Source organism: Talpa europaea (genome assembly GCF_964194135.1).
Source record: "Talpa europaea genome assembly, chromosome: 10".
Lineage (NCBI taxonomy): Eukaryota > Metazoa > Chordata > Mammalia > Eulipotyphla > Talpidae > Talpa > Talpa europaea.
The window spans coordinates 29,320,677-29,346,019 of record NC_140077.1 but is presented as its reverse complement, the minus strand read 5'-3'; the positions used below and the strand labels follow the sequence as shown (position 1 = coordinate 29,346,019).

The following is a 25,343-nucleotide window of genomic DNA, read 5'->3' as shown; positions in this document are numbered from 1 at the left end:
CTCTAAACCATTCTTCCCCCAGTTTGACAACACTGAATGAAGGCAGAAAATCTTTCATAAGCATTTTTATTTGTTATTTGGTTTTCTACTTTGGTACACATGAGCTGTGGCTGTATTTCACGCAGAGCTGACATATCTCATCATGACACGCCCCATAAAACAGAGCACGTATAAATCACCTGGCATGGCTCTGCTCCGCCTGGTTGTTATTGCTGAAATCTCTATTTCTAAAAGCACACAAGAGAATATTCTTTGAATCTACAGATGAACAAGGATAGGGTGAGTGGCAGCCAGATCTCCTGGCAGGGGAGAGATCTGCTCCCGGATCGCTGTCTCACAGACATGAATGACACACATAGAGAAGCCACACAATTCCAGAAAGACCAAGCCAGCTAGGGAAACACTCCAGAATCACAGCCCATCTATCAGACCCTTCTGGCTTGCTCAGTCCTAACAGATTCTGAAAAAAACGTGAAGTCCCAAAGTGACAATCTACACAAACCTGCGGTACCTACCCTTTGGTCTCAATCACTACATTAGTATGTTTTATCCTGAGGCCCCACAAGCCCTATCCTAGACAGGATAACTGTCCCTCCCCTAGTGAGTTTGCTATGTCCTCCAGAATCTCCCTGGCAAGACACAGGTAGCTTGGCAGGCCTTGCTCAACTCTAAAATGTCTTGCCCTCAAAGGCCTGAAGGTTGAAAGCAGTATCCAGAAACTTCTTCAGAGACACCAGGTGAGTGTTCCTATTTCCTGTGGCTGGTGCAGCTGCTGGGTCACGGCCAACATACCTGAGAGAGGAAAGACAAGTGAAGGAGAGGACTGGGCCTCGCCTAACCCCACCCCAGGACTGTATCGGATCTAAACTTTGTCATCATCCTGTTACAGAGATGAGGAGGCTGAGGTTCCAACAGCTAAAAGACTGACCTAAGATCAGAGGAAGATCTGAGACATGCAGGAGGGTATCCAGTACAGTTCTAGTTGCAGAACAGAAACAAAGGTTTACTCTCTATAAGTACCAACTAGGGTCTCTGCTGGGGCAACTGACCTCTCACCAATGGCCACAGAACTGGCAGGGTCCAAGCTGTTGGTTTTCAGAGAAGGGCAGAGGCCAGCTCTGGGTTACATGGCAAAGGGAGTGGGCAGAGTCAAGCTGGGTCTCAGGTCCCTAGAGTCCTCTGGACTCTACCACCTGCCAGAGGTGAGGGGTAACCGGTGGCAGGCTTCCCCCAGTCTCATACCATATAGGCCGCACCCGGCTCAGGATGGTCATGAAGCGCGGGCTGATGTAGTCATAGTAACCCATGTTCTTATGCTCCTCCTGACACCACACCAGCTCTGCGTCTGGGTACTTCTCTGCCTCCTGCTTGATCAGATCGAAGGGGAATGGAGAGATCTGGAGTAGGCAGAGAGAAAGGGGAACATATAGGGGGCATACTCATAGCCTGGCCCCAAGAGAGCAGCCCGTGTCCCTCTTGGGCCCAGTCCTGGCCCTGACCCTGCCTGGCACTCTGCCTAGAGCCAGGAGGCTGGCAATTTGGCTTGGTCAGGCTTGGTGCTCAGGCATACCTGCTCCAGACGTGTGATGGCCACTTGGTCCTCCAGGCCCTGACTGCTCCGCTCCTTCACCAGGTCATAATACACCTTTCCCGTGCAAAAGATGAGCCGCCGCACCTGTTTAGGTGACTGTGCTGCGGCCCCATCCTCAGGAATCACTCGCTGGAAGCTGGTCCCTGGGGATCAACAGGGCATGGCAGAGGCATCAGCTCCCCAAGAGACCAGAGTAACCTGGGAGCCAGGCCCACATCCCCAGCTCTCCCTGATCACTGAGACTAGCCTCAGGCTTAGATCTCTGACTGCAGAGCAATGAAGCAGGGAACAGATAACACCCTGAGGTGTCCCTGGGAGAGGGCCAGAATCAAGGGCAGAGTCCTGAGTGCATCAACCTCCAAGGTGATGGATATATGATGGGGAGAGCCCCTGCAGGGGACAGAGGTGGTGCTCCCCCCCCCCATCAAAAGCATCACTGTCTGTCCCAACCCTGTTCCTCATTTAGTTGTGCCCACTTCCTGCACACACTCCAGCCACCCAAGCACCAAACTGGAAGGTGAGCAGCTATTTTGGGAGGCCACTGCACATCCGTCCCTCCCTCGGCCCACAGCAGAATCCCCATCTCCAAGTTCTGTCCATTTTGCCTCCCTGAGCTCGTGCCACATGCCAAGCACCAGACCAACACGTTGTAAAAACCTCCAAGAAAGTTCCTGTGGTGTCATCACATCCCATGTGAGGACACTGGCAGAAAGTAGAGGCTGCCAGGGCCCAGAGGGAGAAGTCAGCCTGGACTTTCAGTCCAGTGGGTCGAGTCCCAATGGCAGAGCTCTGAGCAGCAGGCTCAGTCACTCCCACACCTGAAGGGATGCCCAGGACACACAGGTGAAAAACTAGCACCTGTCCATGCTGCTGCTGCCCGCCCTCCTTCAGGTCTGTTTCCAAGACAGTGCTGCTCTGCCAAGCTCAGGGCTCCATGTCGGCCTTCCCCGCACCTCCTCTTGGCACACTCCAGCCATCCAGCCACCAAACTGGGTCCCATCTCAATTCCAATACCTAGTCCTTGTCCTAGTGCTTTCTCTCACCCCTAATTCCCAGGGAAATGAGGCTTAGAGCTCCTGGAGCAGGGATCAGGTTCCCAGGGCCAATAATATTTTTGTTTGGTCATAAATAAAAAAAAGTGACTACTACTCAGTGCCCTGCAAACGCAGCAGACCTGCACCCACCCTACCGCTGCTAAGTTCCCCTGGCACAGCCAGCTCTCTGCTGGAGGCTGGGGACACTAGTGCATGTCCCTGGGCTGGTGCTCAGCTGAGTGACCAGCAGCTGGTCATCGCTCCAACCTCCTAATCCGGCCACTGGGAGGGCCGTGCTGGGAGGGCCGCATGGGGTCGATGGAGTGCAGAGACGAGGATGGAAGAGCCACAGGAACAGAGGTGACATGTGGGCCACCAGGCCCCACACTGGCCACCGCCACAAGTGGGCCGCTCTTGACATGCCCAGGGGCACATACCGGATACCATTTGGTCAAAGCTGGACTTGGCCTCTGGGTGCCTCAGCAGAGATTTGGGTGTGAAGACAATTAGCTGGAAGGGAAACACATGTCCAGCTTTCAGCTGTCCCCAGCTTGTCAGGCTCCCCACATTTGTCACTGTTCGGGTGACAACCAGGGCGGGCGCTTACCGGCTTGCGGAAGGGCAGCAGGATCTGCCGGCGCAGCACGTGGAAGTAGCTGGCCGGTGTGGAGCAGTTGACCACGATCCAGTTACAGTCGTAAAGCTGGCTCACCTCGAAGTCCTGCGTGAATGCCTGGGGGACAGCGTGTGGCTGGGAGGTGGCCCGCCTGTGATATCCACACCCTGGTGGGGTGCTTCCCTGTCCCGGGGGGGCAGTGGACAGCACTCACAGGGTAGGCGTCTGAGTCATCGTTGCTCATCTGCAGGAACCTCTCTGGCCGGGCTGAGGAGTGCTCCGGGCCCTGAAAGCAAATGCCAGACAGTCATGCTGGCCCAAGGAGGGCTAAAGGGGTTCCTGTCACAAGGGATGGACACTGGCCTTTCAAGGACCTGAGATCAGGAGAGTGCAGATGCCTTCTCAGAAGAGGTGCCCTCACTATGGTGCCTGAACCACCATAGGATCAGGAATGTGGGACGACAGCAGGGAGGAGACCCTCAGAGAAGGGTTTGGCCAGAACCAGGGGCATGAACTATGAACTGTGGGGTAGGAGGAAAAGCAATAAGGCCAGGCTGAGGTGTTTCTTCTCCAGAATGTTCTGACCAACAGCCATGACTGTTACTGAATACCAGACAGTTCTACAGACTCCATACGCATAATTTACTAATCTTAAAAGCAGTCCCATGATAGAGACACTGTACAAATGAAGGTGAAAGGCAGAGATTAAAAAGCAACCCCAAGATGACTCAGCCAGAAGTGGGCGGCTCTGAACCCCAGTAGGCAGAGCTGATTCCTGCTCCTGCCCTCACAGGCATGACCGCCCCACTCCATGAGGGCAGCACGACACCCCACACTGGCCTCCAATGGCTCCTGGTGGGCAGGGGTGACCTGCTCTACAGTCACCACCTGCCCCTTCATTAACAAGAACACCCCAAGGAGCCAGTGCCACAGGCACGATCCGGGTGAGTCCAGCCCTCCTTATCCAGCCTGGCTCAACTTCTATAACCACCTGTTTAGCTGGCGACCTTGGGCAGGCATACCACGTCCCTCCTCACATGGGAAACTTGGACAAGACTGACAGCTCAGCCCAGCTGTGGGGATGCCACAGCATCAGACATGACAACAATGTCGTCCCAGCTGCATAGCAAGTTCCAGCTGCAAAAGCCTTGCAGTGGTAACAAGAATGCTCGGTCCCTACACAGGGGCTGGTCCAAGCTAAGCGGGCCCACAGGGATCTCTGCTGCAGCCTGAATCTCCAGAGTATAGGAGGCCTCTCCCCAGGTCACAGAGCCAGCTGGTAGTCAAGCCTGCCCTGGGCCCCTGCAGTTCACACAGCCTCACCCATCCCCCACCTGCTCAGGCCGCACATTCCTCAGCTGGCAACCCATGATGCTCTGCTCCTCCTTGTTCCTCTCCCCATGGCAGAACAAGCTGGTCAACAGGAGGGGACAGAGGACAAGGAGTGCTGCACAGCACAGGTTCAAATCCAGCTATTGGTTGTGTGACTTTGGGCAAGCCACCCACCTTGCTCAGTGACTTCTTCTAGAAAGTGAGGAGAATCTACATCATTAAGTTGTTCTAAGGAGGGAAGTGTTTTTAAACAGCACACAGTAAGCTCTCAGGCAGGCCGGCTACATCTACGCTGATAAGAGCAGGATCATCATCTTCAGTAGCCTGTGCGCAGACCTACGAAGGCCCTGCCCTGAGAACACTCAGGGGCTCCAGGGGCTGGCAAGCAGTAAAGGATCCGCCTACCCCATCCCAGTCTGCCATAGGCCACCCGGCCCCCAGGCCCCATCCCAGCCCTCACCATGCCCTCCATGCCATGCGGCAGCAGCAGCACGATGCCATTGTGCCGCACCCACTTGGCCTGGCCGGTGCTGATGAACTGGTCGATGATGCACTGGGCTGTGTTGTGGAAGTCGCCAAACTGAGCCTCCCAGAGGACCAGGGCATTGGGGCTGGCCATGGCGTAGCCCAGCTCAAAGCCTAAACAAAAGACACTGAGATCGAACCTGCCACAGCAAGTCACACCCAGCCCTTCCTCATACAAGCTCCCCGCTCCCACCATCCTTCCCAGAAGGCCAGGAGAGCCCAGGGGCCCTTTGGGGCCCAAAGGCCAGGATCTCCCTTCCTGGGACCTGACAATATGCCCTGAGATGCCACCGCCGTCCTGACCTGGATGGAGTACGGCAGCCTCAGCCAAGTCCTAAGCTGCCCTAGGAGGAGCAGGGGCTTTCTGCCAAGAAAAGCCACCAAAACCATGCAAGGTTGCTGCAGGGAAGGGGCAGGTGGCTAGTCTCTGGGGGGTTCTTCTTCTGGGGTCAGGAAGTAGTGACAGGGGAAGAGGGCCAGCTAAAGGTGGAACCAAGGAAGAAAGAGTATAGGGGATGCAGTCCAGGAAGCCCAGAAAGGACACCTGGAGACAGGCCTGCCGGGAGCAGTGCAGAGGCGAGATGGGGGTCAGGAATATGGAGGGGGCCAGCCAGATTCAAGGTTAGTCATGGCAGCATACCGTGCTGGAATCTGTGGGATTGTCTGTCTTGGTCCAGCTACATTCGGGGTGCCCACTGGGATTCTAGTATCCACAGAGCCCCAATCCAGACAAACAGGGCCCTCAACTGGCCAGATGGGACAGGACTTTGGATATACAGGGACAGCCTGACCATTGTCTCTCAGGGCAACTAAAGGATCTATGTCCAATTTCAAAGCCTCTGAGCTTCTCCAGCCTCTCCAGGAGCCCCTGGCTCCTCCTTAGCCCCAGGCCCAGACCATGACCAAAAAGACAAAAAGAACTTCTTGAGTGCAAGCTCTTCTCTGGCCCCAGGCACCCCAGGGCCACCTGAACTGAAGGCAAAGTTATGACCCACCCAGGACTCCGTACTCCGAGAGGGAGCTGTTGCACACGGTGTAGGGGGCCTGGTCAGGCCAAAGGTGATTCATGGGGACACATGTCCTACGGTCAACATCCTGGTCATGAAGAACGTGGTGCCGGTGACTGGAGAAAGACAGACCAGAAAAGGATAGAGGACAAGCGGACTGGCATCTGCTCACCCACAGCAAGTGATCTGGGGAGTGACAGGCAGTCAGGAATTCATCACTGTGCCAGGAAACCTGATAGAGTCCTATAGGATGGTAACACCGAGAAGGCCCCAGAAAGCCAGAGATACCTGGCCCCAGAGATACCTAGCCTTCCCTTCCAGTGGTGCCCACACTCAGTGCACAGACGTGAGAGTCTCAGCTCTCACCTACAGAAGGGATCCAATGAGACGCCCTGGGCTGGGTAGAGCCTGAGACCCTCAAAGGCCATACCCTTGAGGCAGCTCTGCCCATCCTGTAGTCCTATACCACCTCACCTGTTCTCTCCAGGTACAAAGAAGGCAGGAACTACTGTGCACTAGTGGGAGGCATTGGCTGAACCCCAAGCCTGGTAAGGACAGACATGCAGCTCAAGGGGCAATGGAGTGGCCCCCATGATCCTGGCTGGAATAGAACCAGCAGTGATGACTGAGCGGGGCATGAGAAAGATGATTTGCCAAATTCTGGAAGCCACACCATCATGACCCACACATGACCCCAGTGACTAACTGGGGCTACAAAATTTCTGGAATCCCAAACCAACAAGTGGAAAGTCCATGTGACCTCAAAAACTCAATGGCAAACATGCTAGATGGGGAGGACGAGTAGGACAGCAGCTTATAAAAGAAAAGAAAATGATCTTGAGGACATAGATGACCACAAGGCTTGATACCAATCAACAGTTTGGGCCAAGCAGTCATTTCTGGATGGGGGTCTGAGAGGCTTGGGCGAAGGGCAGGGACTGGAAATGCTGCCCTTGGGCCTATGACTACTTTAGCCAGACAAAGACCCTCCCTGGCCTCTCTAGACAAGGTCTTAGAGAGGAAGAAAGGCCAGCTTCACTCCAGTGCTCCTAGGATGACTCTGGGAAACCCCAAGCACAGCTGAGTTCTCTGCTCCCTTGTGAGTTCCATAGGGACAGGCATTAGCCAATGAGGCCTGAGGCCTGGAGCACCCCCAGCTCACCTGAACGTGCCCCTCTCCACATCCTGCCCACTGAGCCGCACATGGATGCCCTCCTTGAGCAGGGAGCCAAAGGCCATGTATTCTGCCAGCGCCCAGTCCACCATCCGATTCTTGGTCATGTCTGCACGTCCCCGCAGGATGCGAGAGAGGCCTGCAGGAGAGAAGGGGCAGCCTGAGGAATGCAGAGATTGGCCACCCTGCCCAGGACAGTGGCAGCACCAGAGCCCTGACCCATGCAGGTATGGACTCAGTGAATGCCACATTGGCAGGCCACAGGAGACACAGCACTGGGTGGCCTTCTCTGGCAACCTCACTGCAGTCACGACAGTGGACCAAGCTGAGCTTACCATCCCCTCGGCATGCCTTCCAGTAGGAAAAGAGAGCATCTGGTAATTTCTCACAACCCCGCAGGAGAGGCACTGATTGTCCCTGCTCTCCAGGTGAGGAGACAGGCACTGAAGAGGGAAGCCATTCACTCACAATCATACAACTCTAAAGGTGCTTGGATCGGCCCAGGCAGCAGGCCCATGCTAGGTTCCCTTTGGTGCCCCACCTCCAGATCCCCTGTGACAGGAACAGAGCAGGGGTGCCCCAGGAACTTGGGTGTCTGAGCATATCGTGGAGACAACTCTTTGAAACCCCAAAAACTGGTCAGAAGGTACAGAGGCACCCTACGACCATCCCTGGGGCAGCACTCCTACCCCTTCCACAGGAAGCCCTTACTTCCCTACTCTCCTTCAGCCTGGCCCAGGCACAGCCCTGGCAAAGACACTGGGAAAATTCAAGGTGCTCAACATAAGCCTGGCCACTGGCACCCCACTGCCCTGCGAGGAGCTGTCATCACAGGCACCTCACCGGGGTACAAACGAAGCACTGACAGTTGACCCACCAACAGCCAGGTGGGGACACAGGGCCTGGACCCCAGTGCCATCTCCAGGACACAGTGTTGGGCCCGAGACCATGGCACCTGCTGCAGCCCGCACAGCAACCTCACCCGTGTGGATCTTAAAGTCCTCCAAAGGCACAGAGCTGGCCACAGTGCCAATATGCGTCAGCATGTCCTCAGGAATGCCCGTGGCTGGGCACGTCATGCTCTTGGGCTCCCCGTCCACATTGAAGAAACCTGGGAGGGCAAAGTCACTGCACTTTTTGATGGTGGTGGGGTCTTAGCACACTTATTCAGCCAGCCCTTCTTTGGCCATCTCCCTCTCCCCCAGCATCCAAACCCTGAACCCATTCTTGGGACCCGGGGAAGCTGACAGTCACTGCTGCAGCCCCTGCACCTCCCTAACATCCTTCCCTGGGCCCAGGGCCACAGCCATCTCACTCCACCCCCTGGAGGCCCTCTAAGCACCCCCTCAGGGGTCTCTCCACTTTACTTTCAAGCTACCCTGGATCACCCTCCCTTTCCAGAGAGCAGCTGGTCACATATGTTGAGGGCAACACCATCTCCTTTCTACCCCAGCCCAGCCCACCTGCAGTGATCAGCCCTCACAGCCTCACAGGTCTCAGGGACAGAGCTTGCAGCCTCTGGGCTGGGAAGTGACTACCCTCATGCAGGGCCATCTAGTTTTGGTCCCAGTGCTAGAGCCAAGGTGAGACGAATTACCCTTAGCCACACGATGCTTGCTCACCAGGCCAGGGGGAATCCAGCCAGTGCTTTATATGCAGTATCTTTTTATCCTTTGACCTGCCGTAAGCCTCCTCACAGATCCGGTCATATTTGGCAATTTCTTCCTAAAATCAGATGAGGTGTAGATTGAGGCAGAGATGCCTGGGGAAGCTAGAGGCCCTCTGGCTCCCTCACCATGTGCTAGAATTCCCTGTTACTGCCTGCAAGGACCTCATAGCCAGAGGCCAAAGTTCAACTTCAAGTGGATCCTGGACATACCCCAAAGCCTGATAAACCTGCTATGTGTTCAGCAAGGGACTTGGGGGAAACCCTTGAAACACTTGATCCTTGCTCTCAGAGGTCCCTTTGACAGGAAGGCCAGTACATTCATAAATAACTTTGGGGACAAAATTGGCTTAGGGCTACCTCCTGCAGGAAGCCTTTCTGGACTTCTACTTGAAGCTGGGCTCTCCCTGCATGGCAGCATTCATGTAAATGTGTCCTTGCTTCTCTTTCCCCCTTGAACACTGGGGGCTATTTGTGACAAGGACCATATTGGCTACTTCTTTAAAGTGGCATCAGCAACCCTGGGTCCACAAACAATTAAGCCAATAACGCATAAGGCTTGCCTACCCACCTCAAACTCCTGCAGGGTGACAGTGCCCTCGGCGATGAGCTTGTCTGCATACTTTTTCAGCACAGGCACCTGTCTGTGGATCTGCTTGTACATGAGCGGCTGTGTGAACATGGGCTCGTCCATCTCATTGTGGCCCCGCCGGCGGTAACAGACCTGCAAAGACAGCAGGGGTAAGGAGGTTCAGTCTCTGCCCCTGAGAAGAGATATTTGGCATAGTCACTGCACAATTGGGGCACACCCAGTAAAGCACACCCTTTGAAGGCCCTGAAAGCCCCTACTACCACCTATCACTGAATGCCCACCCACAAGCACAGATTGCTTTTGCACAGATTGTACTTGGTGGCTCTAAATCTTCCATCTTAAAATGCTGTGACAATCCAGCCCTGATTAAAAGGGCTGCAGATCTGGCCCTGTTCTGCAAAGCAGAGACAGGCCACCAATATCCCACCTAGACCTTGGCATCCCCTGACCCACCAGGTCCACCACAACATCTTTATTGAAGGTGTTCCTCCATTCGGCCGCCACGCTGCACACATATATCACGGCCTCTGGGTCATCCGCATTCACGTGGAAGATGGGTGCATTGACCACACGGGCCACGTCGGTGGGGTATGGTGAGGAGCGGGCCATTCGGGGGTCCGTGGTGAAGCCAATCTGCAGAAGCAGGAGGAACTGGCAGCCTCTCTGTTTACTTAGAGCTAAACAGGGGGTGCCTGCCTGGGAGACCAGCAAATCAAGGAGCTGGGGTGATAGGGGAGTGTCTTTTCCTTAAGATGCTCCAGGTGTGCCCAGGGAACATGAAGGGGTAATGGTGAATGGCCCCCAAATCAGACACATGGCAGCTGCCACAGGGATGGCAGTAACATCAGGAGGATTGAGCATGCTCTTACTTTTCTGCAATCATTTTAATACAGTGGGAGTAAGGAGCATAGGCCTAAATCTCAGTCCCGCAAGTTATTAGCAGCACAATCCTGAGAAAATTACTTAAATTCCAAAAGCTCAGACCAGGAAGCCAAGGTTGGGGAGACTAGCCATGCTTCCTGAAGTCACACATAGGGCAAAGGCGGAGATCAGAACCAGAGTCAGCTTTCTCTTCGCCCAAATTGCTGCCTGGATTTCAGGGCTGGCGAGGCTGACCTCACCTGGTTGTTGACGATGACATGCACAGTCCCGTTGGTGGTGTAAGAGGGCAGGTCGCTCAGGTGGAAGGTTTCATAGACCACACCCTGGCCAGCAAAGGCAGCATCTCCATGGACCAGGATGGACATGACCTGCAGGGCAGGATGTGAGCCAAGAGGAGCCCCTGTGCCCCAGCCTGTGCACCCCAGATGTGCACTACAGAGACTCAGAGCCCAGGTTCTCAGGAACCAGCTCTCTGAGACTAGCCTCAGAGCCCATCCCTCAAATCCCACCCCTCAGACTCCTTGTCTCAGATCCTACCTCTCAAATCTACCTCTCAGGACCCAACTCCCAGTATCTACCCCTCAGAGTTCACCCCAGTGGCAATCCTTAAGAGTCCACCCTTCAGTCTATTTCTCAGAGGTGATCCCTCATGAGCCAGTTCTCAGAGCCTGCCCTCCATGCCAACCCTCCAGAACCCATCAGAGCCTGGCAAAGCTCACCTTCTTGCCCTGGGCATCCCCGCGGTAGAACTGCTCTGCCTTTGTCTTCCCCTGCACCACGGGGTCCACGGCTTCCAGGTGGGAGGGGTTGGCTACAAGCGACAGAGTGATGTTCCTGTTTGTGACTCGGTTGATCCTCTCATGGTACATGCCGAGGTGATATTTGACGTCTCCAGAGCCCTGGTTGAGGTTGAGGTGGGTTGTGATGAACCTCTCCCTTCCCATCCAAACTGAGTACACAGACAGACAGACAGACTCGCAAGCCCAGAGCAGGGCTGAAACATTCCCTGGGCTCTGCTCCCTGGGAAGCCTGTGCTGTCCCTACCACAACTTCCTCCCACCCTCCCCACCCCAGCACATCACCCCACCTTGCCTTCCAGGATAGGCCAGACCAGCACTTCCTCCTCCGAGCCCCCTGTATTGTCTACCATCTCGGTATTAATGCCCGCTGAGGGGCAGAAGGGCGAGGGGGCAATAAGAAGGGGGTAGCCACCAATAGTGAAGGCACAGAAATGAAGGAAGGCTCTAAAGTGGTGTCAAAACCATCGGCCAGGCCTCCGGGCAAACACTGGAGCTGGGCCTCTACCCAACTCCTTACATCAAGGTAGCTGAAAAGTATGCACACAGCAGATGAAGCCCCAGTATCAGAGGAAAACATAATTTATGATCCTGGAATAGGGAAAGCCTTTCTAAGCAACGTGCAGACCTCAGAAGTCAAGAAAGATAAGATAGCTAAAATTTAATAAATTTGTCATGGGGGAAGCAAACTCATGCACAGCGTTAGCAGAGGAAAAGCTCAAGTTGAGAAAAATACGATGACTGCCGGCAAAGGGCTAATTCCTGCAATATATAAAGCACTTTCACAAATCAGCAAGATAAATCCCAAACAACCCATGAAAAAATGAGCAAAAGCCATGAAGAAAAATTTACAGAAAAGAAGCACATGGCTTGAAAATATGTGAAGAGATACTCACTGAAATTCACAACAAAGAAACATGGTAAAATACATCCGTTTTTGCACACATCATATTGGTAGAGATGGAAACATTTGACAGATTAAAGGAAGATGGGGGGGCCTCCCTGGTGGCACAGGGGTTAAAGACAGCACTATCAAGCAATTGGCAGCCACTGCAGCATGAGTTCAATACCCGCTGGCCAGGAATATGCCTGTCTGTCAGTCAATATGCCTGTTCTGCTCCCCACTCTGTCTCTGGTGAATCCTCTCACCCCACCACACACACACCTCTGGCCTGTACCCCAGTTTTTATATGCATAAATAAAATAAATCTTTTTTTAAAGATTTATTTATTCATTTACACAAGAACTGGGGTACAGGCCAGATGCGCGAGAAGGTGAGAGGATTCACGAGACACAGAGCGGGGAAGAGAACATTCAGACTGACTGAAATACGCTGAGGGGAGCAGCAGGTGAGACAGGAGAGGTCTGCTCACCAAATAAAATAAATCTTTAGGGCCTCCCCTGGTGGCGCAGTGGTTGAGTGCTGGGCTGCAAAGCTGCCCGCAGCCTCTGCAGCACCGGTTCGATCACCGGCCACTGGGCGAGGGTCCCACATGGCGCGCAGACCTCTCCTGCCACCCGCTGCTCCCCTAAGCAGTGTACTTCATCAGTCTGCCTGTTCTGTTCCCTGCTCTGGCTCTGGTGAATTCTCTCACCCTCCCGTGCTTCTGACTGTACCCAGTGCTTGTATAAATAAATAAATAAATCTTTAAAACAATGTTTAAAAAAATAAAATAAAAATAAATAAACAAATCTTTAAAAAATAAATAAATAAAGGAGGATGCGGTTGAGAAGCCTGGGACCTGGCACCCTCCTAGAGGACAAACATGTCTGCAAGTTCTCTGGAGGGTAATTTAGTCCGCGCCTCCTAGATATAGTCACTACAAAGCTCACACCCCTGATCATGTAGGCACACACAATATAGACACTCATGCCAGCAAGCCAGTGTCCTCCCCCAGCAGCCAGCAAAACCCAAAGGTCTTCTCACGCGTGGCTATGAGAAGATCAGGGGGCTCCTGTGTGCCACAGCAAGTGTGTCAACTCATTAAGTGAAAACATGAAGGTGCAACAGCTCCCTGGTCCGTCTACAAATAAGGCTCTCTGGACAAATATGTGTGTTGGTACCTGCATGGAACCTTCTGCAAATATACACCTAACCACAAATAACTAGGCCAGAATGAGGCCTCCAGCGGGCAGAAGAGGGGTCCATGAGAGAAACTCATTCTCATTGCATAAGCTTTAAAAATAAATGCTCATATTTCTTTTTCTTTTTTTTTTAATATTTATTTTATTTATGTATCCAAGAACTGGGGTATAGCCCAGAGGTGTGTGTGTGGGGTGGGGGGGATAGGATTCACCAGAGACAGAGTGGGGAGCAGAACAGGCAGACTGACGGAAATACACTGCTGATGGAGCAGTGGGAGAGACAGGAGAGGTCTGCTGCGCCATGTGGGTAGCTCCCTGGCCTGGGATTGAACTCGTGCTACAGTGGCTGCCAAAGGCTTCACAGTGCTGAGACTTAACCCCTTGTGCCACCACGGAGGCCCTCATATCTCTTTTTCAATGTGGGGAGAAAAACCTCACAAAAATTTTTCTAAGTGTGCTTTGGCTAGCTCTTAAAATTTTTATATGTCATCCCTTTCATTCCTTAAAATCTTCCTCGGGGTAGGTGCTTTGATTTCCCATTTTAGAGCAAAGTAAATTGAGGCTCTGAGAGATTAAGGAGTCTGAGTAAAGTAAACAAGATGGTGGGACATTTCTGGGCTGGGAGTCAGCAGAATGGATTCTACTCCTGCTCTGGCATGATGTGCTGGGTGACCTTAGAGCAGACATTCAATGTGATTCACTTTACCATCTACACCAGTGTTGAGACTTCATCCTGCTACCAGACAGACACACAGACACAGACATACACACATGCACAGGCTGGAGAAGGACAGAATATGATAGTGCTGAGGTGACAGGGGCAGAGAGAATGGAGTGACAGGCTTGCTTCTGATGGGCCGGGAAAGCCACCAAAAGGGGAGATGGACAGCCATGAGAGTGAGTCAGAGCTCCAAGGAGAGAGGAAGGCTGTCTGGGCTAAGGGCTCAGAATAGGCAAAGGCATGGGTTGTGAGGCATGCAGATGGCCCTAGGAGCCAGAAAGTGGGCGTGCGCTGAAAAATGAGCTTCACCCACAGGCACAGGAAGCCATCCTGACCTCCCCATATGGGTAAGGCTAGGCAAGTGGACAGAACTTTGTAAGCAGAGCCACAGCCTTGGGAGCTAACATGAAGATTTTCAGGTGCTTCCGTGCACCCCTCTGAGCTTAAGCCTCCTTAGAGGAAACAGGGCCTTTGGCCCAGATTAATCGAGGGCTCTTCCTGTTATCAGCTACCAGGGCACTTGCCCCAAAATACTTCGGCGTCCTTGCACAAATAACCTCAGCCTCTCTCCTGCTCTTCCTTATTCTAGCCATCTCAAGATCTGTGTCTGGAGCTTCCTGCCCCAGGCCCGTCCCAGTCTACCTCCCAAATGACTGGCTATCCAGGGGCTCTGGAAACTTAGGTTGGCACCCACCTCATCCGCCGCCTCCAATTTGGGGTCAAATTGGCAGAAGATCTGCTCCAGGTCCTTGCGGATCACGTTGGCCAGCACATTCAGCCTACCCCTGAGGGGCCAGAGGGAGCTGGGTTCGCATCTGGCAAAGAGGCCACCTCCCCCACCAAGCCCCAACTGTCATGCTGCCTGCCTACTGGAAACTATCAGGAGCAGCTTGGGGGCTGAGAGCCCTCCCCGCCAGATGGAGCCCAAGGGTGGCCTGGCCCTCTCCTACTGTCCCAATCTACAAGGCACTGAGTGGACCTGACCAGCCAGCGTCCCCCAGGCAAACCCTCAAGAGCAGAGAGCCACCCAAACTCAGGTAGGGACCCACTCACTTCCTTTCAAAAGGTAAGCCCACCCCCTGCTCTGATTTTCTTGCCTTTCTTTTTTCCTCAATCTATGCTCCTGCAGGAGAAAGCACCAGACGCGGAGGGGAAGGAAGGGACCCACCTGTGTGGCATCCCCAGAATGACGTTCTCAATCCCCATCTCACTGGATTTGTCAATGATGGTCTTGAGGGCAGGAATCATGACCTCACAGCCCTCCAGGCCAAACCGCTTCTCCGAGGACCACTTCCGGGCCAGGAAGTCTTCAAACCTGCTTGGGGAGAGGGGAAGCAAAAGAATGGAGAGGCTGGGCCTCAGGTGGATGTTCATGAGGGCTCAGAGCTGGCTGCCCAGGACACGGGAAGCTGCAGTCCCCTCCCTCGACATTGTCTAGGAACTGCTGTAGACACCATGATGCTTCCACCAGTGAGGAGCGCAGGCAGGGAGGAGGTTGGGGCTACTCCCAACTTAACTAGAGACCCCTCCTGATACCCTTTCTCAGTTACCCCCCTAACCCCTTTACAGATGCTCCAAAGAGCTCTCCCCTGTTCCCAGTTTTGGCCCTCCTGCAGGCAGGTGCATGGCACAGGGCTCTGCCACTATACCTCATGTTCAACCCAAATTCCAGTCTAGGTCTCACTGCTCAGGGACCCACTTTGGACCCAGCTGAGAGGTCAATAAGAGAGCCACGAATGCCCCATCATCAGGAATGATGCTACACTCACTCCACAGGGATCTCCTTCCACCCAAATATCCCCACAGCTACATACTACCTACCCCTCTGCCCTGGCTCACTGGGCCCTGTCCTCTCTTGTCCTCCTGGAGTTCCACTCACACCCACTGTCTAGCTCAGCCTGAGCATCTAGACCCAATGCTCCTCTCATGGCCATCCCTCCCCTGAGCCAGGGCTGTGCCCATCCAGTCCTGTCTTCCCCCGCCAGGCATCCTCCCATTTCTTAGCCAGGACCTGGGGCACCTCACACAGCCTGAAGCAGTCCTCTCCAGCCACTCCACCTGACCTCATGGAGCGCACCAGCCGGGCCAGCAGGGTCCGCTTCTCCTCGCTAGAGAACTGCATCACGCCAGGGGTCTCAAACTTCTGCCGGATCCACTGGCATTGCTCCACGTCATTGATGAACATGAACTCCAGGCCGATGTGCTGGCAATATGTGTTCTGGGAGTGGAGGCAGGGACTCCATGAGGAGCCAGAAGAGGGAAGACTGCCAGGGCATCTGGAGCAGAACAGGAAGTGCCCTGCCTCCTTCTAGCATGCTCCGGAGCTCCATCAGGTATGTCCGACACACGTGCCCATGCTTACCTCCAGGCGCCGAATGATCTCCCGCAGAGAGAGGGTGTTTTCAGAGCCCCCAATGAAGGTGGTTGTGGGTAACTGGAATTCCTTATCTAGATCAGTCTCCTGTAGGTCATAGAAGGCTGAGCAGGTACACATAGCAAAACCAGGGCAGCAGAGAGGAGGAGAGTGGGGTCAGGCCTAGCTGAGGCCCAGCAGTATCTACAGACCTCCCAACGATCCCCCAACCCCAGCACCCTTTAGGTCCAACCTAAAGCTCAAGGACTTTCTCTCTTCAGGGAACAGGGATGAGAGTCAGAACTCAACTTGCCACCATGAGATTGGGCTTAGACAAGCCTCTTGAGCTTGCTGGGGATGGTGCACTAGGTAGGGAAAATGGGACCCATCCATCACAGGGATGCCATGCAGTAGATGGGCAAGGCCTGGAGCAAACCTCCCCAGAACCCACAGAGGCACCAGCTGTCTCCAGCATTGCAAAGGCAACAGGCAAAAGTACCAATTCTTACCCAACTTATCGATAGTTGTGATTAAGTCTGAGGGCACAAAAGAGTCCAGGTCTGCATCCAGAATGCCCAGGGGATCCAATTGGGCTACATGGTGGCCCCGGATCTGAAAGAACAGGGAAAGGTCAGTGATGGACTAGGAAGAAGCTGGACAGACCCTCACCAAGAGTGAGGTTCTGGGCTCCTGATTTCCTGCTTCAGAATTTCCAGTTTCCACATGTTTCAAATGCTTGGTCACAGTGCAGTTGCCTATGAAACTCCACCACAGTCACAGCGATGGCAGGAGCACAGCTCTTTTTTAAAAGTACAACATGCAGGAAAGGGCATGTACACAAAGGCATTCACTCCAGGACTATCAGTAATCACAAAATTCTAGAAACTTTCCAAATGTCCATCAAAAGGACTGCCACATGGATATGGAAATCAGTGCAGGGAAGTACTGTATGTTGTTAAAAGGAACAAGGCAAACCTCTATCTGTTATTATGAGATAGTCTCCACAAAATATTGTTAAGCAGAAAAGCAAATTATAGAAATGTATGTATTATAAATTACTAAATGTATGTATGGTATGCCTACGTAGGTATTTGCATATACTTTTACATATATTTGCGTACATTTATAACTGTATATGTAAATATATTTATTTGCATACAAATAAATGAATGAAAATGAATTATATAATAAGAAAAACTTAAAATAAGAAAAATTATTACATATGGAGAAAAGATACAATAGGGTAAGGGCAGAGCTAAAAGCTAAACTTTTAAGAATATATCCTGTTTTTTTTAAAGATTTATTTATTTATTTATTTAAATATACAAGCACTGGGTACAGTCAGAAGCGCAGGAGGGTGAGAGAATTCACCAGAGCCAGAGTGGGGAGCAGAGCAGGCAGAAGGACCAAAGTACACTGCTAAGGGGAGCAGCGGGTGGCAGGAGGGGTCTGCGCGCCATGCGGGACCGTCCTCCGGTGGCCGGGGAGCAGCCAGGGATCGAACCGGCGCTGCAGAGGCTGTGGGCAGCTTCACAACCAGCGCTCAACCGCTGCGCCATCAGGGAGGCCCAAGAATATATCCTGTTTTGAAGATCTGACTTTGGAATCTTATAATTTTTACCTCTATAAAGAAAATTAAGCTTTAATAATTAAAAGTAAAACAAAATGAATTAATGCATTCATTTGGTGGTATAACTACACAGAAAGAAATTATTCCAACTGACAAATAGAACATTCCCTAAAGACAAACAGAAAGCAGGTGGGGGGCAGAGGTAGTTCATAAATATATTTCCATTACTAGTCAGTTGTATTAAGTGTCAGTATTCTAAGACTGTTGTATCTGGACTGTGGGGCAGATGAAATAAGTCATTGTATTGGTGATTTTGTTGTTGTTGTTGTTGTTTTAAGATTTATTTATTTATTTATACAAGCACTGGGTACAGTCAGAAGCATGGGAGGGTGAGAGAATTCACCAGAGCCAGAGCGGGGAACAGAGCAGGCAGAAGGACCGAAGTACACTGCTGAGGGGAGCAGTGGGCGGCAGGAGAGGTCTGCGCGCCATGCGGAACTCTCCTCCAGTGGCAGGGGAGCAGCCAGGGATCGAACCGGCGCAGCTTCGCAACCCAGCGCTCAAACGCTGCACCACCGGGGAGGCCCATATTGGTGATTTTGAAAACCTCTGTTTTCAGCACCTTTAAAGGTAACATAAGTTTGAGAAGGTCAAGGACAAAGTCTAATTCCTGCAGTTGAAGTATGTAGAATCATCAGTATAAAGCCATAAAGTATATTATTTTCTTTTTTAAAAAATGTATTTTTTGGCTTTAACTACTAAAAGGGCCTAGAAGTCATGACCAAAACCAACAGCTAGAGCAGTGGCTGGTCCCTGGGCTGGGCAGAAATGTGCACAGTGAGCTTGTAACATGCTGTCACACAACAGCAAAGGCATGCTCAGCCCTTACTAGGGTTAGGAATAAGGATACATTTTGAGGAATAAGGACACGTTTTGAACAATAATGAGGATAATAGCTGTGATAGATTGAAACTCATAAAATTTGTTTAAATTCATGCATTCCTATTATACTGAAAAAAGAAAAGCCTTCATTGGCCATCTTTGGAGGATGCCAGGGAACAACCTATAATTTTAAAAATCAGTCAATAAAAGGAAAAATCAATCACTGATCCTGCCTTTCCTAGACAATCTGAACCTAAGAATATTTCAGGTAATAAACAAAAAAATAAAAATTGAATAAGAAGGTGCCGCCCTGGTGGCACAAGGGGTTAAGACGCAAACTATGAAGCTACCCACAGCCACTGCAGCACCAGTTCGATCCCTGGCCAGGGAGCAACCCACAAGGTGCAGTAGGCCTCTCCTGACTCACCCGCTGCTCCCCTCAGCAGTGTATTTCAGTCAGTCTGCCTGTTCTGTTCCCCACTCTGTCTCTGGTGAATCTTCTCACCTTCCACACCTCTGGCCTGGACCCCAGTTCTTATATGCATAAATAAATAAATCTTTAAATAAAATTGAATTAGAGTATCACTGCTTTTACCACCCCCAATTAATTAATGTGTCTGGGATGAATTAGTTACTTAACTGATTAAAAAAATCAAATCTATATTGGATTCAGCTTCTAGATCTAATTATCAATTTACAGAAATTACGTGGGACAACGGATAAGGTGACACCATGGGATGCAATCACCAAATTGAGACTCAGGGAAAATGTCACAGGACAAACAACTTGGTTTCTTCCACAAAAAAAGAAACAAACAAAAATGGCACAAAACACAAAAACAAAGAGAGAGAAACCTATAGAGAAAAAAAGAGACTTAAGAACCACATCCTAGGGCTTATCACAACCTGGGGCTTTATTTAGATCCTGATTCAAACAAACAGTAGAAACAAATCCCAACACAGAGAAACATGGATACCAACTGGATTATCTGACATTAAGGATTACCACTATTATTTTTAGGGTGATAATGCTATCATGGTACATTTTTAAAGAGCCTTTATCTCTAGAAATATGTGCTGAAATGTTCAATGAATGAAATAGATGCCTCGGAGTTTACTTCCAAAGGGTTATGAGGTGGGTAACAGATGAATCCAGAATCACCCTATCCTGATGGGTTGAAGGATCACTACTACATGTTTGAAAATATCCATAATAATAGATTTGGGTTTTCTTTTTTAAACAGACAAGTATTTCACTCTTTTTTTTTAAATTTATTTATCTATAGAAGAACTGGGGTACAGGTCAGAGGCGCGGGAGGATGAGAGAATTCACCAGAGACAGAGCGGGGAGCAGAACAGGCGGACCGAAAATGCTGCTGAGGGGAGCAGCAGGTGAGACAGGAGCAGTCTGCCGCACCATGTGGGTATTTCCCTGGCCGGCTGGGAATCGAACTCATGCTGCAGGGGCTGCGGACAGCTTCATAGCGCTGTGCTCAACCCGCTGCACCACTGGGAAGGCCCCAGTTTGGTTTTTTTCAGTATTGTGTACAGATGAGTCAAACCAGAGACCTGCCCCCTACTGTGAGGCCTGAGAGGGGCTTCAGCACCCCTGCTGGCAGCTGATATGTCAGGTTTTTACATGCAGCACAGAGCAGCATGCCTGAATCCAGAGACTGCCCTTACACTGCAAGGACCTAAGACCCTTAAGGACTCTCTTTCTAGCTTGGTCTCTGTAGTTAAAAAACAAAGAGGGCTTCCCAGGCGGCTCAGGGGTTTAAGACACAGCACTATCAAGCTATCACCAGCCACTGAAGAATGAGTTTGATCCCCAGCCCGCCAGGGAGCAACCCACATAGCATAGCAGACCTCTCCTGTCTTTGCCCACTGCTCCCCTCAGCAGTACATTTCAGTGGATCTGCCTGTTCCTCCCTACTCTCTCTGGTGAATCCTCTCACCCCACCCAACTCTGGTCTACACCCCAGTTCTTGTATGCATGCAAAATACATACATACATACATACATACATACATACATATATACATACATACATACCTACCAAAGAGCAACTGAAGAGCCAGGAACACTGCTTAAAAGCTAGAGCCCTCACTCAGCTCTATATGTTACCTGGTATTTAATACAGAGTTTTATATTCCTTGTTCTGTTTCCAAAGTCAGTGATGAGAGCACTTACTGCTTCTTTCATCCAGTCAAGAAAAACATAATTACAACTAGTACTGTTTGCTTGCCAGTGGCCCCCAATCCGTGGGTCCTTGGGCCATGAAGGAAGGCCAGCCCTGCTCACCTCTCTTCCATCCCAGTACAACTGTGAGCAGCTGCCACCCTATGCAGGTACCTCAGTCAGAGGCCAGTCACCATTTCCTATGGTCCCCCCCACTCCAGTTCCTGCTGTGGCTTGCTGCTCCCTTCTATGGGTTCTCTGCCAAAGGCCCTGGGTGCCCTTGGCCTCCCTTCTGCATGTCTGTCTGACAAGCTTTGCCCGTGAAACACTTTCTGACACTGATTCCCAGAGAGATCCCAACTGATAATACTTGTTCTGGAGTGAACACCCGGAGCAGCACTCCAATTAGTCTTGTTGGGTCAAGACCAAGACTATGGTACGTCATCAGGACACCGACAGAGCAGAAATCCAGCTTGGGGACCCAGCAGGGGAGGGCCTAAGTCTGCAGAGCAGAGCAGCAGGTCGGGGGAGAGCTGTCTCCTGAACTGCTCATTCCATAAACACAAATTAAGCACCTGCTGTATATCAGTTCCTGTCCTCTTGAAATGTTCAGTCAAGAGGAGAAAACAGACATTAACAAAGGTTAATCTACTCTAAGTTCATTCAACATTTACTGAAATTGATTACTAAATACTCTTCTAGGTACCTGGGGCATAGTGGTATATGAAACAGATAACACTTCACGTGAAAGACCTCAAACAAACCAGAGAACAAAATATACCCTGGTCGTAGCAGGAGGAGCAAAGCCCCCCGCCCCTGCCATACAGAACTGGGAAAAGGGATCTCTGAGGTAACATAGGAGCCAAGAGAGCCTGTGCAGTCCCAGCACTCACCTGGTAGGCCCGGATGAGGGAGTCCCAGCACTCACCTGGTAGGCCCGGATGAGGGACTGCACAGCCAGGTGGTCCTCCACCAGCTTGCTGGTCTTGGTCCGGCTGGAGACCGCCGGCCTGCTCTCAGATACCACAGAGATTGGGCGTGGCTGAGCCTCACTGGCTTTCCGGAAGAAGCTGTCCCAGGTCTGGACAGGGGTAGAAGCAAGAAAACAGCTAGGGCAGGGCTGGAAGGAATGGGGCCCAGTCCAGGGGCACTGCAGATCTCAGGGCCTTCCCAGGCCCAGGCTGAGGAGACCTTGAGAAACAAGCCCAGGCCCCACACCCAGAGTCCTGCTCTCTGGATACAGCTTGGTGGGGGTGGGAGTGGGGTGAGGCTATCAGGTATGGCCCAGGTGCTTCAGGTGTGTGACAGCTTCTACTCCTGGGGAAATATGCCCTCACACACTACAGGGTGGAAGTCTTTGAGAAGGGCAATCTGGCTGGCAGGCCCTCAGCATTTTCAATGTACCTATCTTAAACCACCAATTCCACTGCTGGTAATACAGTCTAGAGCTGTATCTGTACAAGGATGTCTAATGTGTGTACAAGGATGTTTCCTGCAGGGCCATTTATTAAAATGACAACATAAAAACAATCTAAATGGTGACAATAGGAAACTATTAATTAAATAATGCCACATTTAGAATCTGGAAGAAAATGTAGTCTTTAAAGAAATAAGGTGGGTCTCCCTGGTGGCACAAGGGGCTAAGCTGCAGCACTACGAAGCTATCTGCAGCCACTGCAGCACAAGTTGGATCCCCAGCCAGCGAGACGACCCACATGGCGCAGCAGACCTCTCCTGTCTTGCCTGCTGGTCCCCTCAGCAGTGTGTTTCAGTAGATCCACCTTTTCTGTTCCCCACTGTCTCTGGTGAATCCTCTCAACCCCTGCACCTCTGGCCTGTACCCCAGTTCTTGTATGTATAAATAAATACATTTTTTAAAAAATAAAGAAGGTGTATTTATTATTGTAGATGAGGACATGTGGTGAAGTGAAGGAAACAGAAGAGGAGGTGTGGTTTGTTACTATCATGGACAAACAAAAAGCAGATGTGCATATGCACAAGCACCTCCTTGTTCACTAACAGAACACAAGTAAAGGTCTTGCCTCATACAATACTGGGGGGAAGATGAGGTGGCACAAGCCTGTAGATAGCAACTCAGCTATGCTCAACACAATTATATACACAAGTATTCTTTGAACTAATAACACCACCTTGGGAAAATTATCCTATGGACAACTGGACATCTGCAAGTGGACAAATGTACCAGGTTATGCACCACTGACTGGGCACGACAGCCAGAAAGAAGAACTGAGCCAGGTGTCTGTCAATGGGACAGAATACTACAAAGCAAGAAAAAAGAACAATGAGGATTCTGATGTCCTGACACGGAAATATCTTGGAGATGTATGCTAAGTGAGAAGAGCCTGGAGCAAAACAGTGTATGTTACATTGACTTTTGTGTAAGGGGGTGGGGGGAACCCAGAGTCTATTTTTTTTTAACCTACAGAAATTTTCTGAAAGGCAACAGAACAACAATAAATTGGGTGAACTGAGCAGAAAGGGGGTGGATAGAAGGGGGTCTTTTTACAGTGCAAGGTTTCACAAGGTTTGGTTTGGGACCTTATGAACATATGATTTCCCCCTGCAGAATGTGAGTAAAGGGGAGAGGAAACAGCTTCCCTTTTCACTTTTTACCCTGCCATCTGATTTTGTTTTAACCATCAGGTGGTACTTATTTTATCATCTCAAAAAAAAAATGCAAACATGTGTGCTTGAAACTGTGCACCAAGGGGTCATCAGGACACAGCACAGATGACAAAGGAGGCCAGGGCAGGTCTCAGACCAGAGGTGGCTGAGCAGGGTATTCTCAAGGCAGGCCACCACCCACTGACTGGTTCAGCACCAAGAACACAATGGACTTTCCTCACCCAATGGGGCTCTTTCACAAACAGGGGCTAAAGATGTTAAAGAAAGTTGCCCAAGATCACACAGCCAGCAAACTGCTTGTCTCCACTCACCTTTTCACACCCAGCCCCAAAAGCATCCCTCCCACATGGCGGACAGGGTGGGGTTGCTGACCTTGTGGACACTCTGGGGGTTTTCCAACCAGGCGAAGTACATCTCTTCCATGTAATTGGAGCCACCTCCACCTCTGCTGCTTGGGAAGGTGGCCGGTGGCCCAGATGACCTGCCACGCCAGCTGAACACCTGGAAATCACGAGGGACCAGGAGCCTCACAGCCTGTGCCCCAAGCCGGGATGGCAGCAGCCTCAACTGACTCATTCTAGAAAAGGCAATGAGGGAAAAGCATAAACTCCGGGACTAGGATGGAAGAAAACTCTGGCAGGCACTGCTCACTCATCTGACATTTGTCAGTCCTACTGGGCCGGTGACCTGGACAAGGCAGTGAAGAGACCTGGTGAATGGGCCACTCCCAGCTCTCCTGGGTTTGCTGCCTAGCAAGAGATCCCAGTTCAGTAAACTCCACAACCACCACAGAGTGCCTCTGAGCCCCAGACCTGCTGTGCCCTACCCATCCCAGCCTGTGCTCCCTTCCTAGTCCCCCAAGTCTGATGCAGGTGCAAGTATGACCCTGCCTCAGGGAGCACCCAGCCTAGTTCCTGAAGCCCACTTAGAGGGTCATGGGCATGGTCAGGCATTATTCCCAAGAAGGGGTAAGCACACAGCTGGTCACCCTGAAACTCAGACAGGGCAGGTCTTACAGGAACTGGATATACCGTGCAAGGTCAGGAGAAACCAGCAGAACAGCTGAGCAAAGGAGTGGAAGAATGAGGATAAGGAAGATGTTCCACCTCGTGATATTTCAGGATAGTGCATGAACACTGCGGAGACTCTGGTCACTGTGATCTCCTGACTGACCCAGAGCGCCCACCCAGGCCAGGACACTGTGACATGGGCCTCAGTGGCCCCACTCCACAGGAGGGAGGACTGAGACTCAGAGAAGGGAGGGCGCTGGGGAGTGGTAGAGGGCAGACCAGAAGGCAGACCCACCAGGCCCAGACCAGCTGTTGTCTGAAACAGCTCTCTTGGTCTCCTGCACCCTGCCCAGAGCTTACACTCAGGACTAATGTCACTCAGGACAGCTAAGAGCTCACGGGGGACACAAAGGCTGAGAGTCCAGCCAGGCTGGAGAGAAAGAACTGGGAGTTTATTTCACCCTCACATGTCCCCTTCCATTTCCCAGGGAAAATTCCTGAATAATGAGCTTTCAGTGCTGTGTAGAGGACCGGTGACTCCCGCTACCCTCTGGAGGACAGGAGCTCTAAGAGCCTCCTCCAATGCTGGAGAGCCCCAAGGGCTCCCTATTCAGGCAGGCTAGGGATTCACAGGGCACACTGGGGGTCCCTGTTTCTCCAGACTTCTGCCACCTCATCCTACA

The 25,343-nt window shown here is 51.6% G+C and overlaps 1 protein-coding gene across 5 annotated transcripts; it reads right to left on the bottom strand.

The window, feature by feature from the left end:
- Positions 1 to 668: 668 nt before the first annotated feature.
- On the bottom strand, positions 669 to 24,226 carry OGDHL (oxoglutarate dehydrogenase L; the record flags this gene model as incomplete). 5 transcript variants are annotated; one of them, XM_084244817.1, is made up of 22 exons in its annotated part: positions 669 to 792; positions 1,243 to 1,397; positions 1,571 to 1,734; positions 3,063 to 3,135; positions 3,233 to 3,358; positions 3,456 to 3,527; positions 5,034 to 5,212; positions 6,094 to 6,221; positions 7,268 to 7,418; positions 8,262 to 8,390; positions 8,902 to 9,004; positions 9,517 to 9,669; positions 9,991 to 10,170; positions 10,659 to 10,787; positions 11,139 to 11,318; positions 14,717 to 14,807; positions 15,191 to 15,337; positions 16,086 to 16,240; positions 16,385 to 16,500; positions 16,885 to 16,987; positions 21,933 to 22,085; positions 24,023 to 24,226. In XM_084244817.1, the coding sequence occupies 22 exons, from the start codon at positions 24,224 to 24,226 to the stop codon at positions 669 to 671; spliced, it is 3,015 nt and encodes a 1,004-aa protein (XP_084100943.1). The 5 variants fall into 5 exon arrangements, with proteins under 5 accessions (XP_084100943.1, XP_084100945.1, XP_084100944.1 ...); XM_084244819.1 differs by lacking the exon at positions 9,991 to 10,170; XM_084244818.1 differs by lacking the exon at positions 21,933 to 22,085.
- Between the last annotated feature and the right edge of the window lie 1,117 nt (positions 24,227 to 25,343).